Source organism: Lacerta agilis, chromosome 8 (genome assembly GCF_009819535.1).
Source record: "Lacerta agilis isolate rLacAgi1 chromosome 8, rLacAgi1.pri, whole genome shotgun sequence".
NCBI classification, from domain to species: Eukaryota; Metazoa; Chordata; class Lepidosauria; order Squamata; family Lacertidae; genus Lacerta; species Lacerta agilis.
In genome coordinates this window covers 58,830,322-58,850,911 of record NC_046319.1, presented here as the reverse complement: position 1 = coordinate 58,850,911, position 20,590 = coordinate 58,830,322, and the positions used below count along the sequence as shown (strand labels likewise).

Sequence of the window (20,590 nt, the reverse complement as noted above, 5' to 3'; positions counted from 1 at the left end):
GGGAACTAAGGGGCAGATTAGCAACAGTGCCCTTCAGCTCTCTATATTGGACAAACAGGCCAAACCCTACGCCAAAGGATAAATGGACATAAATCTGATATCAGGAATCACAAGACAGAGAAACCAGTAGGAAAACACTTCAATCTCCCAGGACATTCTATAAAAGATCTCAAAGTAGCTGTCTTAATACAAAGAAATTTCAGAAATAGACTGGAAAGAGAAGTGGCTGAATTGCAACTAATCACCAAACTTAGAACCATGGAGAAACCTGGTCTGAACAAAGACATTGGATTCTTATCTCATTATACTTAACAAAGCTATCTTTAGCCATCTCACCCCTTGCCTTTCCCTGCAAGACTAATTGCAGCCATTAAGAGTCGTCAACAGGTTTTCCACACCTATCAGCTGATCACCCATTCCCACCACCCTCTGAGTAATACCCTTCCCCACTCCCTCACTATATTTGAGGATCTGGTGACTTCTGTTTCAGTGTATCTGAAGAAGTGTGCATGCACACGAAAGCTCATACCAAGAACAAACTCAGTTGGTCTCTAAGGTGCTACTGGAAAGAATTTTCTATTTTGTTTTGACTATGGCAGACCAGCACGGCTACCCACCTGTAACTGGGCAGATTAGACTCAGCCTGGGAAGGTAGCTCATCTGGGAGAAGGAATACACTGATCCTAAACCTCTGCTGCCTTGCGAGAGATCTCCAGGGGAAGAAAAGGCTAAGGAGTAAACCCTACACAACTCTGGAGTGGATTCCCTAAGATGGTTGGGTGGCACCTTGTCCACCACCTCCCAGCAGTTGCTTCAGCCAAGCTGGTGCCAAGTGTATTGCCCTGCTCTCCTTCAGACCACATCAGAGAGGTTGAGGGGGGGTGGTCTTGTTATCCAGGCAGCCCAGGACCTCCATACACACTTCCCAGGCTTGGTCACTTGAGCGCTGCTAGGGCAGCGGTTTGACTACCCCTGGAGGTGCACTCCATTGTCTCTTGACTTCTCTGCCTTTAAGCTCTTCCTCAAGTTGGTAGATGCAGCATCACAGTGCCAGGTGCTGCACTGGTACAACCTGGCAAAGAGCATCCTTGTTCCATGATCTTTGCCTGGAGGAGAAGAGCCATAGCTTAGGGGATTAAGCACCTGCTTTGCATTCAAACGTCCCAGGTTTGAGATCCGGCTTTAAAGGATGGGATCACCTTCGCCTGAGATCTAGGAGAGCTGCTGCCTGTCCGAATAGACAATGCGGCTGGGCGGACCCGTGGAATGGCTTTATAAAGCAGCTTTTATTTTGTTCGTAAGGAAGATTCTACATGAATAACCAGCTCAAAGTGTATCTTTACTACATACCTGTTCTCATGTCACTTCCTGCTCATGAGAACAGTGCTGCACACAGTCATGCATATAATAGCCTTTTTAGGCTGCCTTCTTTTCTAGGCGTGCAGTGTAATTTCATTTATGGGAAGGAACAACCTCTGAATCAGTTTAATGTGTAAGGCGGTGTATCGCCCTGGAGGCAGGACTGGAAAACAATTCAAGAGACGACAAAGGCTGCTTTTGCCCAGGCAAAGTCCCAGCCCTCCAGGAAGCCTTGGCCATCCTTTACAGGACAACTATGGCAAGGTTGGGTGATGGAGTCATTCCACTACTTGGTAACCCTTTACTGTCCAGAACAGGGGCAGGAAGCCTGGGGAAGTCCAATGACATTCAGAGGCACACAAGTTCCCCATCCCTGTTTTACATTTTTGCTGTCTCAGACTGTCTTCTTTTGCCCCCCACTATGTGTCCATAGGACATCTCACTGCCACAATGTCAGTCAATGTTTGTGGCTATAGACATTTTTGGGACTAAAGGCATTTCTCATTGACAGTATAATTCCTCCACATCTTATTTTCTTAGGCAAGTCACCCTAGTGCTGTTATGAGAGATGAGTATTTCACATGAAGTATTTTCACATGAGTAGGACAGTATTTTAATAATGAGGAGGAATGGAAAGAGCAGAACAAAATCGAAAATTCTTTCTAGTAGCACCTTAGAGACCAACTGAGTTTGTTCCTGGTATGAGCTTTCGTGTGCATGCACACTTCTTCAGTATCTGAAGAAGTGTGCATGCACACGAAAGCTCATACCAGGAACAAACTCAGTTGGTCTCTAAGGTGCTACTAGAAAGAATTTTCGATTTTGTTTTGACTATGGCAGACCAACACGGCTACCCACCTGTAACTGGAAAGAGCAGAGTGAGAGCAAGTAGGTTAAGGAAACTTAACAGTGAAATCCTAACCAGGTCTGCTCAGAAGCAGGGATAGGTGAATTTCTCCAGTCTTAAATTAAGTTCTCCACATTTCGGCAGGAATCTGCCTTAAGGGGGAAAAAAACACTTCATTACAATTTGTCAACATTTTAATGTGCATTTCTCCTAATAAGCACATTTTTTGTATTTTGACAAATAGGCACATTTTTGCAAGCCATGCCTGCTAATATAATGCATTTATGTCCACATTTTACCCCAATATGTGCATTTTTGCACACATTGCAAAATTTGGAAACACAGCTCCCCGGTCAAGCAAAGTGCCAGTTTCAAAGGAAATAATTTCTGTAAAGTGCAAATTTGATAAGTTTGCCTTTAACTGTGAGAACTGAATCGAATTTTCCCCATATCCCCTACTTGGAAGTAAGTCTTGTTGAATTCTGTGGTGCTTAGTCCCGGGTAAGGAGAGAGAGATAAGTTAAATAGTTGATGCATAGTTGATGCATTGTGCTGATGGGCAGTAAATAGAGAAAGAAAACACAGGGTACTTCTTAGGGTGTGCCACTAGGGGTCACTCTTACGTTAAAAAAGGGCTTGCCCTACCTGAGGAAACAGGAATTTTTCCTCTCAAGTTCTGCTTGAGTCCCTAGAGTCACTCCTGAGATTTTTCTTACCCAGCTGTACATGCTCATATATTCAAGTTGGGATCTATGGATAAAGGGTGGTATACAACAACAACAACAACAACAACAACAACAACAACAACAACAAATAATAATAATAATAATAATAATAATAATAATATTGAAATACATAAAATAATTTAAAAATTGTCCAGTAGCACCTTAGAGACCAACTAAGTTTGTTCTGGGTATAAGCTTTTGTGTGCATGCACACTTCTTCAGATACACTGAAACAGAATTCACCAGACCCTTATATATAGTGGGAGGGTGGGGTGGGTTTTTTTTCCAGAAGGGTAGTAGGAGATGGGTGATTGACTCAATGGGTATGGTAAACCTGTAGATGACTGTTAACGACTGCAATTAGTCCTACAGGAAAAAGCAAGGTATAGTATGCAGATGACCAAAAATAGCTTTAGCATGTGTAATGAGACAAGAATCCAATATCTCTATTTAGACCAAGTCTCTCCATAGTTTTCAGTTTAGTAATAAGTTGTAATTCAGCAACTTCTCTTTCAAGTCTATTTCTGAAATTCTTTTGTAATAAGACAGCTGCTTTGACATCCTGTATTGAATGTCCTGGGAGATTGAAGTGTTCTCCTACTGGTTTCTCTATCTTGTGATTCCTGATGTCAGATTTATGTCCATTTATCCTTTGGTGTAGGGTTTGGCCTGTTTGTCTAATATAGAGAGCTGACGGGCACTGCTGGCAATAATAATAATAATAATAATAATAATAATAATAATAATAATAATAATAATAATAATAATGTTATAGAAAGCTCACACATTTAACCAGAACCAGTACCTCCAATTCCATTCCTGACAGGCTATGGAGAGTTTCTGCCTGAAGCTTCTTATAACTCAGTTGGTGGAGCCTGATGCTCTTAATCTCAGGGTTGTGGGTTCAAGCCCCACATTGGGTTAAATATTCCTGCATTGCAGGCAGTTGGACTCGGGCTCCTCCTTTCCAACTCTATGATTCAATGATTCAAAGCAATGGTCCACCTGAGGCAGTTGTCTGATTCTCTGTAAAGCAGCGTACATGTTTACACGGATGGACACATGCCATAATAAAAACTAGTATGGTTTTCACATGGGAAACTGCCCAAGCCTTCCCAGCCACCCAGCTACATTTATGAACACAGCCAGGAGTGGGGGACATCATGGCTGAGGTGGCAAAGCATTAACCCCTGTTAACACAAGACTGCCATGGACACACTTGCTATGGCAGATGCACAGGGAGTTGTCACAGACTCACTGGTGGAGGAAGGGGGTGTGGTGGGTGCGGTCTGCCCCGGGTGTCATCCCAGGGGGGGTTGACATCGCGCCTCCCCCGGGATGCTCAGCATGGGCAGCACCCCCCTGGGATGCTTGCCGCTCACTGCGGGCAGTGCCCTCCTGGGATGCTAGCCCCGCCCCCACGAGCGGCTAGCCCCGCCCCCACGAGCGGCTAGCCCCGCCCCTGGGTGCGCAGCATGTACGCTGCTCCACCTCTGCACAGACTACATAGGAAGGATTTGCTCAGTGTTGGGCATTTGGAAGATGTGCTATATAAGCATACATAACAAATACCCAGTCCTCTCTCCTATTAGAAATATATGACTGGGCCATCCCCAAGAATGTTTCTTAAGAGCATATTTACTCTTACTCCATAGGCCAAAAGGCTCCAAGAATGGCTTGCATGCAATTAATTCAAACAAGACAGTTTCCTGTCTGCAGGCTTACAGCCTGAGGGAAATGACACAAAAGGAAAGGAGGTGGAGAGGGAAGGGGGGGGAGCAAACTCAGGCACCAATCCTTTAAATTACATGAGAGTTACTCTATGTATGAATGAACGACTGAAATAGAAATGGCTTTGGGAGAAGAGGAGCTAGTCTACTAGTTGAACTAATGGGATCATCCTGCTTCTCATCTTTTCCACTGTTGCAGCTTGCTAACCTGCTAGTATGTTTTGTAATATTCAGATGGAACACAATAATTGCTTTGCCGGTGCAGACGGAAGATCCTTCTAGTCCAATACTGAGTTTCTGTCAGCAAGCAGTCTCTGTAAATTTACAAGTAGGACATGAAGTTGAACGTCTCCACCCACATTGTTCTGCCCTGTACACTGAGGTCCAGCTCCGAGGGCCTTCTGGCGGTTCCCTCACTGCGAGAAGCAAAGATACAGGGAACCAGGCAGAGGGCCTTCTTGGTAGTGGCACCCGCCCTGTGGAACACCCTCCCATCGGATGTCAAGGAAATAAACAACTATCTGGCTTTTAGAAGACATCTGAAGGCAGCCCTGTTTAGGGAAGTTTTTTATGTTTGATGTTTTATTGTATTTTTAATATTTTATTGGAAGCCTCCCAGAGTGGCTGAGAAAACCCAGCCAGATGGGCGGGGTGTAAATAATAAATGATGACGACGGCGACTTCCTCCTGTTGTTCATCCCAGTTGAGCGATATCCTCCCCCTGTATATGGAAGATCCATTGCAAGTGGGGGCAGTTGTGACAAATCAGGATGAGCCAAGAACAGTATTAACTTTTGTTCCTTCTCATGGCCCACCTCTGCCCTTTTAAACAAAACAAACCACATCGCTACATCTCCACAGCCTTTCTTTCCCCAACAGAGTTGCCCCCCTCCACTGCATTGTTCTGACTCTTTCCCTGTAAAAAGAGAATTGGAATCACACAGACTACTAGATGAGCAATGGGCTTTAAGAATTAGGTGGAAAATCCCTACAAAATATAGCATGTCTGATCCAATTTTAGCAAATGAAACAGATCTGGTGGAAAACAAATGCAATCCCACAGAACTTTCAGGCACTGTGTCCTTGAAATTCATTTTGGGTTGTCTTTGTTAGAAACAGAGCAGGAACCGGGGAAGGAGGGGGGAATAGCTCCTCTGGTTTCACTTCTAGCTTCCCCCCCCCCCCGCCTTCCCTGCCTCTCCCCTGCCTGCTTTCATTGCTCCTTTTAATGCCATATTTAATAGAAATAAATTAGAATAAACAGTCAGCCCTCAATGTCTAAAGACAGGTGGCAGAGTAATATTAAAAGAAAGGAATAAAAATTCATTTAATGAGCATTGTTAATTAAACCTGGAATTCAAAGAGGCCTGAGTTGTGGGAATTCAGAGGAAAAATGAAAATGAAGGGAACAATCGCTCCGGGCAGGAAGAGTGGAATGAAATTAAATTTAATGTGGGATTCTGTTTGTTAATGTCTATCACACATCATAGTGTATTACAGTTTAAGCTAAAGTGTTTTCCCCCTCCCAACCCTCTTCACACGCAAATGACCCCCCCTCCCATTTTTCAAGCAGGCAGATTTTTGGAATGAAGTGGACAGGCTAGTATAACAGAAGCTCCTGCCCAAAAACAGAAGTCAGAGAGGCCTAGAAAGAGAGGGCTGATCTCTTGACCACACCTGAGTAAATTTTAATGGACCTTGGTTGTGTAGCAAGAGGCACTGTTTTAGGAAGGCTCCCCACTCCTAGTGTTTCAGACCACTTGCAAATATTCCTCAGAAGCATCAGTATTTCTGATCAGCTCTCTAGCTTGACATACTGTTGTTACAAAGCAGAGCTGGAGAACCTTTGGTCCTCCAGGTGCTATTAGACTTAGACTACAACTCCCATCATCCTTGGCCACCGGCTAAGCTGGCTGATGGGAGTTGGAGTCCAGCAACAACTGGAGGGCCAAAGATCCCCTCCACATCTGCTGTAGTGTAAAGAGAAGTCCACAAAACATGGTGGGTTCTGGTGCTGTTTGACTCCAATTCCCACCACTAGGGATGGTGGAAAAATTATATTCACATTTTAAGTGGAATGTATCAGGTCTGCACTTTCCAAAACAATATGAGAAGAAAACACAGCCACCTATTGAAAGCTGCACTTATCAGAATTTCAGCAGAAGGATGCTTTTGGCTAGGCTGTGTATATCTACACAAGCACAGAAACACCCAGGTTCCATATTCAGTATGAAATTCCTGAGAATCTCTGCTTTTGTTTTTTTTCCTTCTTAAAACCATCTAGCTCTCATGGTTGCAATAATATGCTTGAGAGTATATGGACAATGCTTGGCTAAATCTCAAAAACCACAGAGTTGATTAATTTTCCGGTGGTCAACAAGTGGCCTGGGTAGTTCCTTCTCCCTTCCTGTCACGAGCAGAAACAGAATAAATAATGTGAACTATGGTTATACAGATTTATCTAATTTGCATAAGGTTACAGAATTCAGTTTTTGTTGCTGCATTTTTTTAAAATCCCAATCAGAGTACATGTAGACTTGTAGAGGTAATCTTATAAGAGCCACGCAAATCCTAAAGTGGACTCCACTTGAAAATCCTTAGGAAATCCTCTTGGTGATACTTTCCTTAATAGGCTTCCATCATCTTCCAGTTGCTCCCCAAACACTTTGGCAAGCCAGAGCCTTTTGGTCTGAAAATTAGGATGGGGTGTGGTTTGTGGTTTCCTTAATCTCCTCCAATAACACAGTTTTCATCCACAAGCGCAGGGAATTTTGCCACTTCCATTGGAGTCAGTATCCCACGGACGGAGCCCTTACTGTGCCACCAAATATTGTACCACTACCACCGAAACACAAGGTGAAAAGGTGGGAGGAAAGGGAACTGACGATAATGATGACCAATGGAAAACACCTGGTAAAGATGGCATGCAAACATTGTGGTGGAGTTGGGAATCTAACAAATACTTATTATTACTACAGTAGCATTATATTTATATTATTGTGCCAATATAGCTGGTTGGTGCACCATAAAATCCTAGTAACTGCCTGGATTTGCTATTCCTAGTCTGGTCCATTGAGCTGCCTGGACACTCTGTAACAGCCAGCATTTAACTGGTCATAAGGGGGAACAAATGCTTGATCTATTCTAGCCCCACTCCCAGCTTCTTCCAATCAATGATATTGAAGTATAGCAATCCACCTCATCTAATTTAGGTCACACAGAGAGAAAAACAGTGTGGCACAGTTATGAGAGTGTCAGAACAGTGCTGCAACAGACTAGCATTGCCGACATCTCTGGAAGAGACAAGAGTGCTTCTGAGCATACTCAAAGTACCTGCCACTGAGGCTGTGCACACGTTTACCATTTATTCCACTGCCGGTGCTCTGTTTGTTGGTTTGATTGCTAGCTACCACCCCTAAGTATTCCTGCAGTTTCTTGACGATTGCTACTGGTGGATGTACTGCCCCTCAGACCAGCTTCTGGCACAGTTAAGATGAGGTGTGTACATTTCTGGCAGCTGTTGCACATGCGCAGATAACAACTTCACTGAACAGAAGTTTGGTGCAGGCAAACAAAGCAAGTACAGTAGTGTGCATAGGAGACAACTCCTAGGGTCCGAGGTCACTTCAGCCCCCCCCCCATAAAATACTTGAGGGGGCCAGCCCTGGTGGTGTGAATCAGATGAAGATGTCTCTGCTCCCTCTCTGGTGTTTACAGTCAATTGAAAATGCAAGTTGAACTGCTGCTGGTGTGGTGTGCACATAGCCTGAGTCACCCACACACAGCTCAGTTTGTAGAGTGTTAGACTCTTAATCACAGGGTCATGGGTTTGGGCCCTACATTTTTAGGGATGTAACACTGCACTGGGCAAAAGATTCCTGCATTGCAGGGGTTGGACTAGATGATCCTCACGTGGTCCCTTCCAACTCTACCATTTATGATTCTATGTCTGGAATTTGTAGGCGGGGCTAAGAAGTTGGTGGGTGTGTCTTCCGGACCATTCTGAGTCAACTCTGCTTCCCTAGTGAGGGCTGTTCTCTAAGCAACCACCATAGCAGAGATGGGGAAGCCACAGGCAGGGAGCGGAGAGCCAAGCCTCTCCATCTAGCCCTCAGGACTCTGCCGAGGCCACACCAGCTACAGAACTACATCCCTCCCCAGTCCTGCCTTGCACCCTCCTTGAGCGTTCTTGCCTTGCTGCAATGTGTCCTTGGAGCCTGTGATACTTCTTGCGCAATTACCCCTGGAGTGTGAACATAACTAGCCTACTATAGAAACATGAAAGGAGCAGACGGGCATGGGGGGGGGGCTTTATGTTCGGCGGGTGGGGAGGAGCAGAACCTCAGTTAGTTATTTTTATTTATTTACTTGATTTAGGAAGGGCAGCTGCTTCCCTGCCCCCCTTGGCTACGCCCATGGGGCTTTCTGTGGCTACCAGCCATGTATAGTGACTATGCTCCACCTCCACAGCAATGCTTCTGAATACCAGTTGCTGGAAACCACAAGAGGGGCGAGAGGCTCTTGTGTTCGAATCCTGCTTGCGTGTTTCCCACAGATGACTGTTCAGTCACTGTGAGAACAGGACGCTGGATTGGATGCGCCATTGGCCTGATCCAGCAGGCTCTGCTTATACTCTTAGGGAACTCACGTGTATTGCTCTGCTGATTTTTGCACAAGGCCCCTGGAAGGCACCTAAACCCACCTAAGCCCCCCCCCCCCAAGACATCTACTAGCCTCTTGGCTTCCTCTTCGCTTTGTTAGGGTTTGTTTTCAACTTCCGCAGCAGCAGCAGCAGCCCAAGAGAAAGGGTGGTGTAAGGAGAGCGAGAAGTCTGGATTGCACGATTCCCACGAAGGCCGACCCGTCTCTCTGCTCCTTGCAGCCAGAAATCTCTCTCGCAAGTGTTGCTCCGAATTTGGGGAGGGGGGCGGCTAGCTGGGCTGGAAGAGCAAATATCCCCCCCCCTCCGGCAGCACCCAGGAAGAAGGGCTTAAGAAGAAGAGGCCTCCGAGGTACCAGAGCAGCTGCTGCCCCCTCGGGGCTCCGCGCAGCCTCTTGGACTCTGAGCGTCTTTCGTGGGGGGCTGCTCTGAATCGCCTCCAAGGTGCAACTTTCCTGCCCACTCAGACACACACGGAGAGAGAGAGAGAGAGAGAGAGAGAGAGAGAGAGAGAGAGAGAGAGAGAGAGAGAGAGAGATTCTCCTGAATCTCACAGGAGTGGCAAGACGGAAGGAAGGAGGCAGAGGAGAGCTGGGCTTGGGGGTGTCCCGTCTCCACCGCTTTGCGCTTCGCACCTTTGCACCGCAGGGATGCATTGGAAGTCGGGCAACATCAAAGAGGAGCGCTACTACCTGCAGGTAAGCAAGCAGGACGCATCCTGGCTGGGTGCAAAGCCCCCCTTGCCTAGCTCAGCCACGCTGGCTGGACGTGCCAGGCAAGCACGCCTGCGGCCGGTGCGAGAGGTAAGCTGCTTCCTTGCAAATAAGGGGCGCAAAGCCTCCGGTGCGCGTGCTTCCTCGGAAGTAAAGCGCCGCTGCACGCAAGTGGGCTTTGTATCCGTGCAAACCTGCAGCAGAGGATCGGGGTTGTTAAGGCTGGCGGTTTTCGTTCTTTTTGCAGCGACGCTCTCATTTAACGTTCGCTTTCCTACCTGGGGTTTTGCTTGGGAGTCAGCGCCACGTATGTTCGCGGGGGTTATTTCCACGTAAGAATGCCTACGCGTAGACACGATCCCGTGGGAGTAAATTCCCTTGAGGTCAGACGGACTTACTTCCGAGGAAACATGCACAGTCTCGGGTTGCTGCTCCAGATCCTGCGCACGATTCCTCGGAAGTAAGTCCACTGAGCTCAAGGGGACTTTCTCACAAGTAAGTGGGCATAAGATGGAAGGATGGAGGCCCGGCAACCTGCCATGGACTTCCTCGAGAGTCACTGGCACTTAAATTTAAGTGAGCCCAAAGCATCAAGGGAGATATTGAATAGAGTTACAGAAATGTATTTTATTGTATTTATTCATAATTAATGTAAGTTGCTAAAACAGTGTTTTATTTTTATTTGCCTAGTAATTATTTCCATTAAACTAATAAGACAGCTGGTGTGCGTGGCGCTGTAAGTTGCCAAGGGGTGCCGAGACAAACTCTCTCCGCTTCAGCATGGACATCATAATATTTGCAGGGCTAAGATCGTGAGATGGTGCGCGGGAAATATTTGGGAGGGACGCTGGAGCTGAACTATGGAAATGCTGCAGCTATCAGACGCAAAACGGCGTCCTTTTATAGGCCTCGATCCAGCACAAGTTAGGCATCAGCTCCACGGAGGGAACTCAATGGACGGCATCTAGGGAAGAGCTCACGTCTCCCAGTGAGATCAGTGGAGCTACCTCAGAAGTCCAGTGCCTTGCCTGGATCGTGCCTTTTACTCTAGAGAAATCCCTTGCACGTCAACTAGGAGCAAGCTCAGGGATGTGAAAGCGAACCGAATGAACTTTACTTTGCCTCCGGCGGTCCTTTTAGGACCTCTTAAGTATCTTCCTTTTCAATATTTCACCTAAAAGCAACCGACTTCAATCAGGGTAGGATCCATTTCCTCCTGACGGCCAACAACCGTCCGGATCGGTTCCCCCCCTCCCCGGTAATCCGAATCGTGAGTTCCCCATGCAAAAAAACGTTCCCCCCGCTGGTTGTCTAGAGGCGTGTCGTTGTTCTTGTCGATATTAGTGGCCTCGTGACGCTGATTTGCCCGCAGACCGAACCATTAATAATAATAAAAAGACTATAGATTCTCTGTCCTGGCAGTCATCACCATTAAAGCAATAGCCAAACGGCACATAAAATAAAATAAAAAATAAAAAATAAAAAAATCGAAAAATATTCCCCATACCGAAAAAACCCTGATCGAAATGCTAAAAGAATGCATTGTATTTTTATTTTTATTTTTTTATTTTTAGCTTAGTGTTTATTTAAAGTTGTACCTCTCCATTTAGCTTCCTTAAGGCTCCGAAGGCAGCACCGGCTCCTGGAACAAATATGGTTTGTTTGTTTATTGCCGTTGCTTATTATTATTGGCCACGATCCAGCCAAAGTCCGGCTTCCTTTGCCCCATCCTGATCCTATATTTGCTTACTTGGAAATAATTCCCTCCTGTGCTGAGTGCGTTCTAGTCCCAGGTAAGTATGCCTAAAATTGCAGCCTTTGAACCCCCTTGGTTTGCAGGCACGTGCTTAAAATTCTCCGGGTGAAATTATTGCGACCTGGTGCCCGATCCTAGCCTCGTGCACTAAAGCGAAAATCCCTGGGGCTTCCACATTTCCTAAGCAAGTTTGCTGAGCATTGCACCTTAGCTATGAGTGTTTCTAAATTTGACTGGAGCCTGTTGTTGTGGTGGTGGTGGTGGTGGTTATTCTCCCCTCCCCCCTTGAAGGCTCTCCCCCTCCCTTCCCCTGCACCTGCCCCTTTCTCTCCCGCACCCCCCCCCCCTTGCCCAAATAAAAGGAACCAGCTGTAAGAAATGCCACGCGACCATGTCCTAAGGCTTCGCAGTGATTTATTGAAACGGTCTCTAAGAGATTCAGAAGCCACATCAAATGAATGAAGCCCACTTTAAGTGGCGGGAGTGGCAACTGGCAGAGGAAGAAGCGGGGAGGGTGTGTGTTATGTTCCTGCTGCAGGAGCCGCTTGCTGTGATTTTCAGTTTCTTTTCCCCGCCTCCCCCCTTTTAAAGATACAAATAGGTATCTCCATTGGGTATGCGGCGTGGGCGCAATTCAATCCATATTGAAGCACGGGTTCAGCCCTATCCTGTACATGATTGCCAGGAAGTCGATATTAGATTATGCGCCTGCGGCCCCAGGGATATTCATTCTCTCTCTCTCTCTCTCTCTCTCTCTCTCTCTCTCTCACACACACACACACACACACACACAGAGATGCTTTTTTGCAAACCGCTTGGGTCCCGTCCCCCACAAATAAGCGGTATATAAATCTTATCAAATAAATATATTAAGCACCTTTGCAAACAAACAAACAAATAAATGCATGCATGCATGCAAGCAACCAAGGAGGAAGTTTCCTTCCGTTTGCACAAGACTTACTTCCAAGAAAGCATGCAGGAGCTACAAGGCGACCCCCTTTCACTCTGCTGCAGTTCCTTCGACGTGCAAAGAGTCGCTCGCCTGGTCCCGTTTGGTTTCGACAGCAGAATCCCCCCCCCCCCTCGCGCTCTTCCCCGCGCTGTCCTGAGCAGCAGGGCTCTCCCTCCCTAGTCAGGAAGCAAATCTTCACATGGGTTCAACCGGAGGCTTACTCCCAAGGAAACAAAATCGAAAATTCTTTCTAGTAGCACCTTAGAGACCAACTGAGTTTGTTCCTGGTATGAGCTTTCGTGTGCATGCACACTTCTTCAGATACCAAGGAAACCTGTATCGCCGCCAGCCACCGCTTCTCCCACCATGAAATGGTTGAGATTTCAAAGCGGTCGCCTTGGGATGGATCGTGTTCCAGAGAAGTTTTGGAGCGAGCGAGTCTTCGCAGGGACATGAAGAGCACTGCGCGCCCCACTTCCTTTTTCCCTTTTGAAAAGTTGCTTTTCCCTGTCCGGCTTTAGGACGAGCCATTCATTGCTCTGTCCACGCTGGTGGCGGGAAACAAATCCGCAAATATAAGCTGATCCTAAAATGCTATCCAGCTTGTCTTCGCAGACCTGAATAAAAAGTTAATATATATCAGTCCAGTCCTCCTCCTTCAAACGGGCGACACAGGGCCTGGTTATGCTCTCCTCTTTTCCTCTTTGAACTTCCAAATAAACGGTGGCAGTCCTTGCCTTCTGATATTGTGTCCATTATGACTTTTTAGAGCTTTGGGCAAATCCACTCCTAGATGTCCCGGTTCTTCTTTCTCTGTTCCAGCTGAAAGGGAGGCTGGTGGAGTCGACTCCAGGTCTTTTCGGATTGCTTCCAACTGTCCACAAATCCCGGGGTCCTCTTCACTTCGTTTTTGAAAGAAAGCAAAAAAAGAGACAGAGAGGATATTGTAGATCTTGGGGGGGAAGTTCAGAAAAGGGGTGGGGAAGAAACGTTCAAAGGGCTGGAACACCATCCCTTAGCCGAGGAACGACTCGCGCTTCAGATCGTCACATTTGCAGCTTTTTCGTTTCGTGGGAAGAGTCGGCTGAGTCAACAGCGCCAACTTTTCAGCCTGCTTACCAAGAAGCAAGTTCTGCTATGCTCAATGAGGCTTATTCCCAGGGTAGTCTGCACATGCTTAACCTGAGAAGCCCTGATTTATACAGAAGTCTATCAAAGGACTGTTAAGCTACGATAGCTCAATGGAACCTGCATGTACAGGACCAGTATACCTCTGAATGTCGGAGGCTGCTGGGGCAAAACGACAAGGAAGGCCAACACCTTCCCATCACCTCCTTTGTGCACACACCACATCGCACATTAAAAGCATACATCTCAAAATTATCCTGGGAAATGTAGTTTAAGGGTGCTCTGTGGGGAGCAAACTATAGTTCCCACGATTCTTTCTGAGGGGACGGGGAGGTGCTTTACATGTATGGTGCGCGTGTGCCAGGAACGGGCCGCTCTTGTAACGCCCTTGCTTTTCCACTCAGTGGGTCTTTGGTTTCATCCTGCGAAGGTGTCTTTTGTGGAGAGAGGCTCGTTCGCCTTTCACGGGTGCTCCTACTTTTTAATGCGTGTGTTGACTGAGGTAGGTAAAGACTTGGTGCTGAAGGAGACTAACTTTCTGCGCCTCCTGGAGAGACTAAACGGAAGGGGGGTGGGTGGGCTTGAAGAAGGCGCTCGGCAGTTCTCCCGTGAAATGACACATCACTCAGCTTATAGAGTGCGCACATCAGAACGGGATCTTGCACGGAAAAGGAGACAGATTGTAGCGAGGGGGACCTTTGAAGGACCAGGTCGCTGGGGAGGATATTTGCACGTATATTCCAGGTTCCTTCTGAATAATGTTGGCTCTCTCCCCCTCGCGCCCCTCTATAATGCCTGGTTAACACGCTCATTCCTACATAGACATACTGTACATAGTTTTTCTGGACAGAGGAGACACGTTTGTGTCTCTTTGAAGTACATGTGAAGCGGGATCCCATTCACGTTTACTAAGTGGTAAGCTCCTCTATCTTCGGTGGTGTTTTACTCAGGAGCGAGTGTGAGCTGGGGCACTCACCTCTTGGATACGCTATATTAGGCCAGCTGTTAACCAGCGAGTTACGCGTGCGTTCAGTTACATACGCAGCATGTTCGCACGTTACACCGAACACAGGTATAAGCTGTCTCTACCCGTGTGCAGGCGCTTGTGTAAAATTGTACATTTGCACACTTAGCTATTAGGCACACAGACTGTACATGACACGTTATTGAACGCACAGGTACATAGATTGCGCACTCCTAAAACGTTAATCGTGAGCGTCCCTCGTGCGGGTGCGTGCGTGCAAAAACACGTTTGTATTCTAGCTGAAGCGTCATAGATTCTACAGCGGGTGGGATGTCTCCAAGGGTTCTGGGATTCGGGCCCCAGCTGCTCTGCGCGGAGATAATTTCTGCATGCTGCGATATACGTCTTTGGTACTAGTGATATTTCAGGCAGACACTCTTAACCAGCGCGCGGGGAAATGCTCTGTTTGCTAGTTGGGCTTTCTCAGGTATTTGCAAGATTGAAAAATGAGCTGGCCAATGAAGCCACCTGCAACAGAAGGCGGAGATCTACTGGGACTCCCTCCTGTTTTCTTTTGGTCCTTAAGAAATTATCATCGTGGGCCTTCCCCCAGATTTGGCCTCGGGAACTAAGGAGTACCTTCGCCAGCGTGGTGGCCTCCAGATATTTTGGACTGCAATTCACATCAGCATGGACGTAGCCAGGATTTATGTTAAGGGGAGCAGAACCTCAGTTAGTTGAGTATTTTTATTGATTTACTTGATTTGGGGAGGGGGTAGCTGCCCCTCTTTCCCCCCTTGGCCACTCCCATGCCCATCAGCCCCAGTCAACATCTGGAGGGCGCCCGGCTGGCGAAGGTCGTCCAGGGAACTGCGCTTCCAATGTTATTCTAGCATCGATTTTGTTCTTGCGGTCAGAAATGTAAGCGCGGTTTTTGAACTCTCTGGATGGGCAGCTTTTCAAAACAACCTGCCTTTGTATATATGGCAAACACAGCGACAAGACCTGGACTCAACGAAGAGAATTTTTAAGGCTGCAATCCAGCGCACACTCACCTGGGAGCATTGCCACTGAATTCAATGGGACTTCCTTCTGAGTGAAGACGTTGCACGGTGCCATCCTGAGGGCACAGATTCCAGAGGCAAACCCTACAGCACTTAAAGTGTCACAGCCGCTTTTTGTATTAATGTGCAAAGACTCCAGTCCCCCACCACCACTCTTAACTGCCCCCTGGAAGTCGATGAGACTACAAGGCCTACATACATTTGACCTGAGCCCTAAGACGTTCCCTTAACTCAGCCCTTGCTAGGACCTAGATAACTGACCTGACTTTGGGCGAATTGCTGCACTTCAAACCAAAATCCTCCCCCTCACCCCTTTCCTTCGCACCCACCTGAGGGGGGGGGAACGATGTTAAAATTCATTTCCGAAAGTGGAGAGGACCGGAGGATGAGGCGCGCCCCTAGGATTAAACCCATCACAATCCTATAGCAGGCGCGTCTCAATATCCAAATTGGGGCCTTAAGTTGCGTGTGTATGGGTCGTTTCCCCGGGGACTGACCCCGCGGGATTTACTTCCGAGTAAACTTGCTGCAAGGTTCCGATCCTAAATACCACCCCCACCCCCAACAGCTCCAGCCTTTGCTTAATTACACTGAACTCAACGGATAGCGCGCTCGAGTCTGAGTGACTGAATCCCAGGACTGAAAAACGCGCCACGTGAAAAACAGTGGCCTTGGCTTCCACGCGTAATGCGATTAAATCGGCGATGAGAGTTATTTTTTCAAACTTTTCACTGCCGGGGGACGACTGTGAAAGGGAATATGGCCTGATTAAAACACACCCACCCATCCAACAGCAGCAACTTCAGGATAAATCAAACGTGGAGGGTAGCTCCCTTCTCTCTCCTGGGGATGCCCTTTATCCATCGCCCTTGGTTTTGAAGAGGGAGCCAACCTTCCTTAAATAAATAAAAATAAGCGCCAACTCCCCCCCCCCCCATCTCTCCTACTACGCGTCCTAAACTGGAGCGCTTTCCCAAGCGCAGCAAAGTCCTTGTCCATTTCAGCAGCCGCGGAAGTCGCGCTTCGCTTGAGAGTTTCTGCGAGCTAGCTGGGCGGATCGATGTTTTTCCATCGCTGCGGGGCCTTCGCTTTCCTTGCTGTCTTTGATACGGAAGAAGCAGCAGGAAGGGAGCGGGGAGGTGGGGGCAGAATTATCACCTTGTTGGGCCTAATAAAATTAAAGCTAAGAGCGGCACGGAGAAAGCCGCCGCTCTCCCCACCCGTCCACCAACAGCCAGAAAAGAGTGTCTTGGGGACGCCGCTCTTCTGCCCTGCGCGTTCCCCAGATGTCGGCCCACCCGCGGGACACAGCAGGCACTAGTGGGGCTCGGGTCCTTCTCTCCCATCCACCCCGCTCTTTCACAAATTTCAGTCGCTCTTTTGAAGTTTAAGGAGAAATCGCCAAAACCAAAGCTACCCCCCCCCTTACAAACGCAGAAGTGGATTTGAAGTTGTAGCCAACCAAATATACTCAGAGGATAGCCACCGAAATTAATAGACCTAACTTAGTGGTGCTCATTGATTTCAATGGGACCACTCTGGGTAGGATACAACCCACAGTATTGTCATAAAAAGACAATAATAATATAAAATGCCCCTTCTCCTCGAGGAAGAAACATTGGCCATTTGTGAAAGTGGCATTTTTACACATCTAGATTTTTTAGGAGATTGCATGATGTGGGATTAGAAGGGATGAGTAGCGAGAACAGACAAGGCGGACGAAGTTATTGAAGTTTCACCTTTTATTAAATATAAATATTTTATTTCATGGAGGAGGGAATAAAAACTAAGAACAACAATCAAAGCGGAGTTTGAATTTCTGGCAAACAGTTGTGCCCCAGATGACAGGCAGATCTACTAGCAGGGCAAGCCTATACAAGTCTACTCGGAAGCAAGCTCCGCTGAGCTCCATGGGATATGCTCTCAAGGAAGATTGTGCATAGGATTGCAGCCTTAAGTGATGATTAACTTAGCTTTACTGCTAAGGGATACGTTGCAACCCTAACGCCAGCCTACTCGCCCGGAAGATGCGTCCCGTATCAAAGTCTGTTTAGTGAGATTTACTTTTAAGTAATTAAGGGTAGGAATACAGCCCTGGCCCTCAATCCTATGTCTGTGACACTCTGAATTAAATCCCACTATATTTAGTATGGAGCTATGTGCGGGTAGGATCTCAGCCCGATCCTGGAATGATTCCTCGGAGATAAATCTCCACTCTGTTCAGCGGGGCTTATTCCTCTGCAAGCTCCCTGCTACTTATTTCCTAGTAACCACATTTGGGCTGCCATGCGCTGGGTCTCTCTTCCTCCGCGACCCCGCGCGTTCAGACGCTGTTTTGAAGTCGCTGCGGAAGCCGAATCTATCCTCGAAACACCCAAGGCGACGGCCGTGCGCTCTGTCTCTTTAACGCGCGCTCCCGGCGCTCTGGGCGCGCTCCCGCCTCTATAACTGGAGTCCATGGAGTTGCATTGGGCTCAGAGGGAACAAGAACTCGGGAGCATAGGCTGTTAAAGGGAAAGGCTCGCGGGGAAAGAAGAAGCCACCATCCCACCGCGCCTCTCTCTGGGCTACCGGCGGGGAAGGCCATCCATGGCAGCGCAGATCACCACCAGATTTTGACGGATTCTTTCGCCAGGGTTGGGGGCTGCTTCTTCCGTCGTTGTTATTCTCATCCACCTCCAACAACAAACACCCTCCCCCCGTGTTTGGGGGCATTTTCCTAGAAGATTTTCGTTGTTGCTTTTTTGGCTGCTGTCCAGATGTTGGTTCACACATATTCCGCCATGGTGAGTTGGACTCTGTGTGTGTGTGTGCGCTTATTTGCGGGGGGGCGGGGGGAGCCGGACGGGGGACGGTGGGAAGGAGGAAAAAGAGAAGAAAATACGCTTTCCGCTTTCTCTATCAAACTCATTCGAATAGAAAGTTAATTGAAGGAACCCTATACCTCTAAATTAAGAGAGATTTCACCCTTTAATGTTGGCCAGATGTCAGGGCTCCGCAGCGTCCCCAGTTGATGGTTTAATTCTTTCCTTTGGAGGATTGGGAGGAGGGGGACACACCGAGGCGGCGGAGTCGATTACAAAAGCAAGGGGGGAGAGAGAAGGAGAAGCCAAGGAGACCTTTCCGACGTGCTGCTTCTGGTAGTTTGCAACTAGCAAATAAAAGACCCGCTGTCTATGGAGAGGAGGCTTTTTAAAAATTAGTATTGTTTATGCAACGGCTGCGCATTGTTGGTTCTCTTCCCCCTCCCTGTTCGGATTTCACTATTTTTCTCCTTGCTGAAAGCAAAACGAGATGCGGCAGGGAAGGGGTTCAGTTGCTATTGGGGGGGGGGGGAGATTACAGTAAACAAAGCAAGGACGATCTCCCCAATCGGGAGCGAAAAGGGCCGGGGGTGCCTTTGCCGGGCACCCTCAACAAACTATCGTGCTTTTGTTGTGTCTTGGGTGCTTTCCACCTCACCGTTTAAAAAGTTAAGTTTGTTTCTAAGCGGGAAAGTCAGACCAGCTGCAAAGAGGAGATTGTTAGACGGTGGTTCCCCACCCCGCCTCGGCGTCGAATGCCCAAAGCAGTGCGCTTTTTGTCGAAGGCAGGAGCTGCGTTTGGGCGCAGAAGCTGCTCGGCTTGCCCTGGGGTGCGGGGGGAGAAGGCGAGGAGGACGGCTCGGCAGGCCGGAGATGCGCCTTGCCTGCGGCTCAGGTGTTTCTGAGGCAGGGGGCCCTCGGGGAACTGCGATCTTAGGCCCGGTTACGCGCCCTTCCCTGGCGACGCTGCGTCCCCGGAGGAGCCGTGCGCTCCCGGCAAAGAGGGAGGGCAGAAGGAACAGAGTCCCTGGCAGCGTGGCTCTCTCCAGTGACCATTTTTTTCTTTCTTTCTTCCCTTCTTCCTTCCTCTGCTCGCGTGTCTAGGACCGCTCCGATGGGCTGAACGGGAGCTCCACCGGAGGCCGCCTCTCGCAGCTGTCGTCGCTCAACCAGGCGGCGGCGTACTCGTCGGCTCCCCCTCTGTGCCACACACCGGCCTCGGACTTCCAGCCGCCTTACTTCCCGCCGCCTTACCCGCAGCCGCCGCTGCCCTACTCACAGAGCCAGGAGACCGGCTACCCGCACCTGGGCGACCCCTACACCGCCATCAACCCCATCCACCAGCACCAGCAGAGCAGCTGGCACTCCCAGCGGGCGCGCCAAGAGGAAGCGGCCGCCGGCCTCCTCTCGCAGACGCACCGCGCGCTCGGCCTGGACCCGCGCAGGGACTACCCCGGCGTGCCGCGCTTGCTCCACGGCCTGGCCGACGGGGCGCACGCTCTGAGCGACGGGCCGCTGGGACTGCACGCCCTGGGCCACCACAGCATCGAGGACATCCAGGTAGGCACGCGGTTGGCTCGGGCGGCTCCCCAAAGGGGGGAATCCCCGGGAACTAGGGGAACAAAAATCGGATCCTGGTGGCCAGCGCTCTTGTCGAGGGGCGCGCAGTAAAAGAGAAAGTGGCAACCGCCTGTCGGGGGGAAGGTTTCAAGCCCCTTCTCCAGCAAATATTGCGGGCTCCTGGGAACTGCAGCCGGGGCCTGTCGGTTGACGCAGAAAGAAGTCCCACCGAGTTCAATGCCCTCTATCCTCCCCATGGGAATCTAGCGTGTGTGTCATGTTGGTGGTTGGCCTGTCACTAACTTAGGAAGCCCCCTGGGAGAAAGAA

General features: G+C 48.6%; 1 protein-coding gene across 2 annotated transcripts in view; it reads left to right on the top strand.

Moving 5' to 3' along the window:
• The first annotated feature begins 9,655 nt into the window (after positions 1 to 9,655).
• TFAP2E (transcription factor AP-2 epsilon) overlaps positions 9,656 to 20,590 on the top strand; it is a 79,413-nt gene continuing 68,478 nt past the window's right edge. Inside the window, exons 1-2 of one of the 2 annotated variants that reach the window (XM_033157723.1) lie at positions 9,656 to 10,019; positions 19,807 to 20,262. In XM_033157723.1, coding sequence (XP_033013614.1) covers positions 9,972 to 10,019; positions 19,807 to 20,262 — 504 coding nt within the window. In that variant the 5' untranslated portion in view covers positions 9,656 to 9,971. Of the gene's footprint in view, positions 10,020 to 18,358; positions 18,685 to 19,806; positions 20,263 to 20,590 lie in introns of those variants that run through there. The other variant, XM_033157724.1, reaches the window with a different exon arrangement.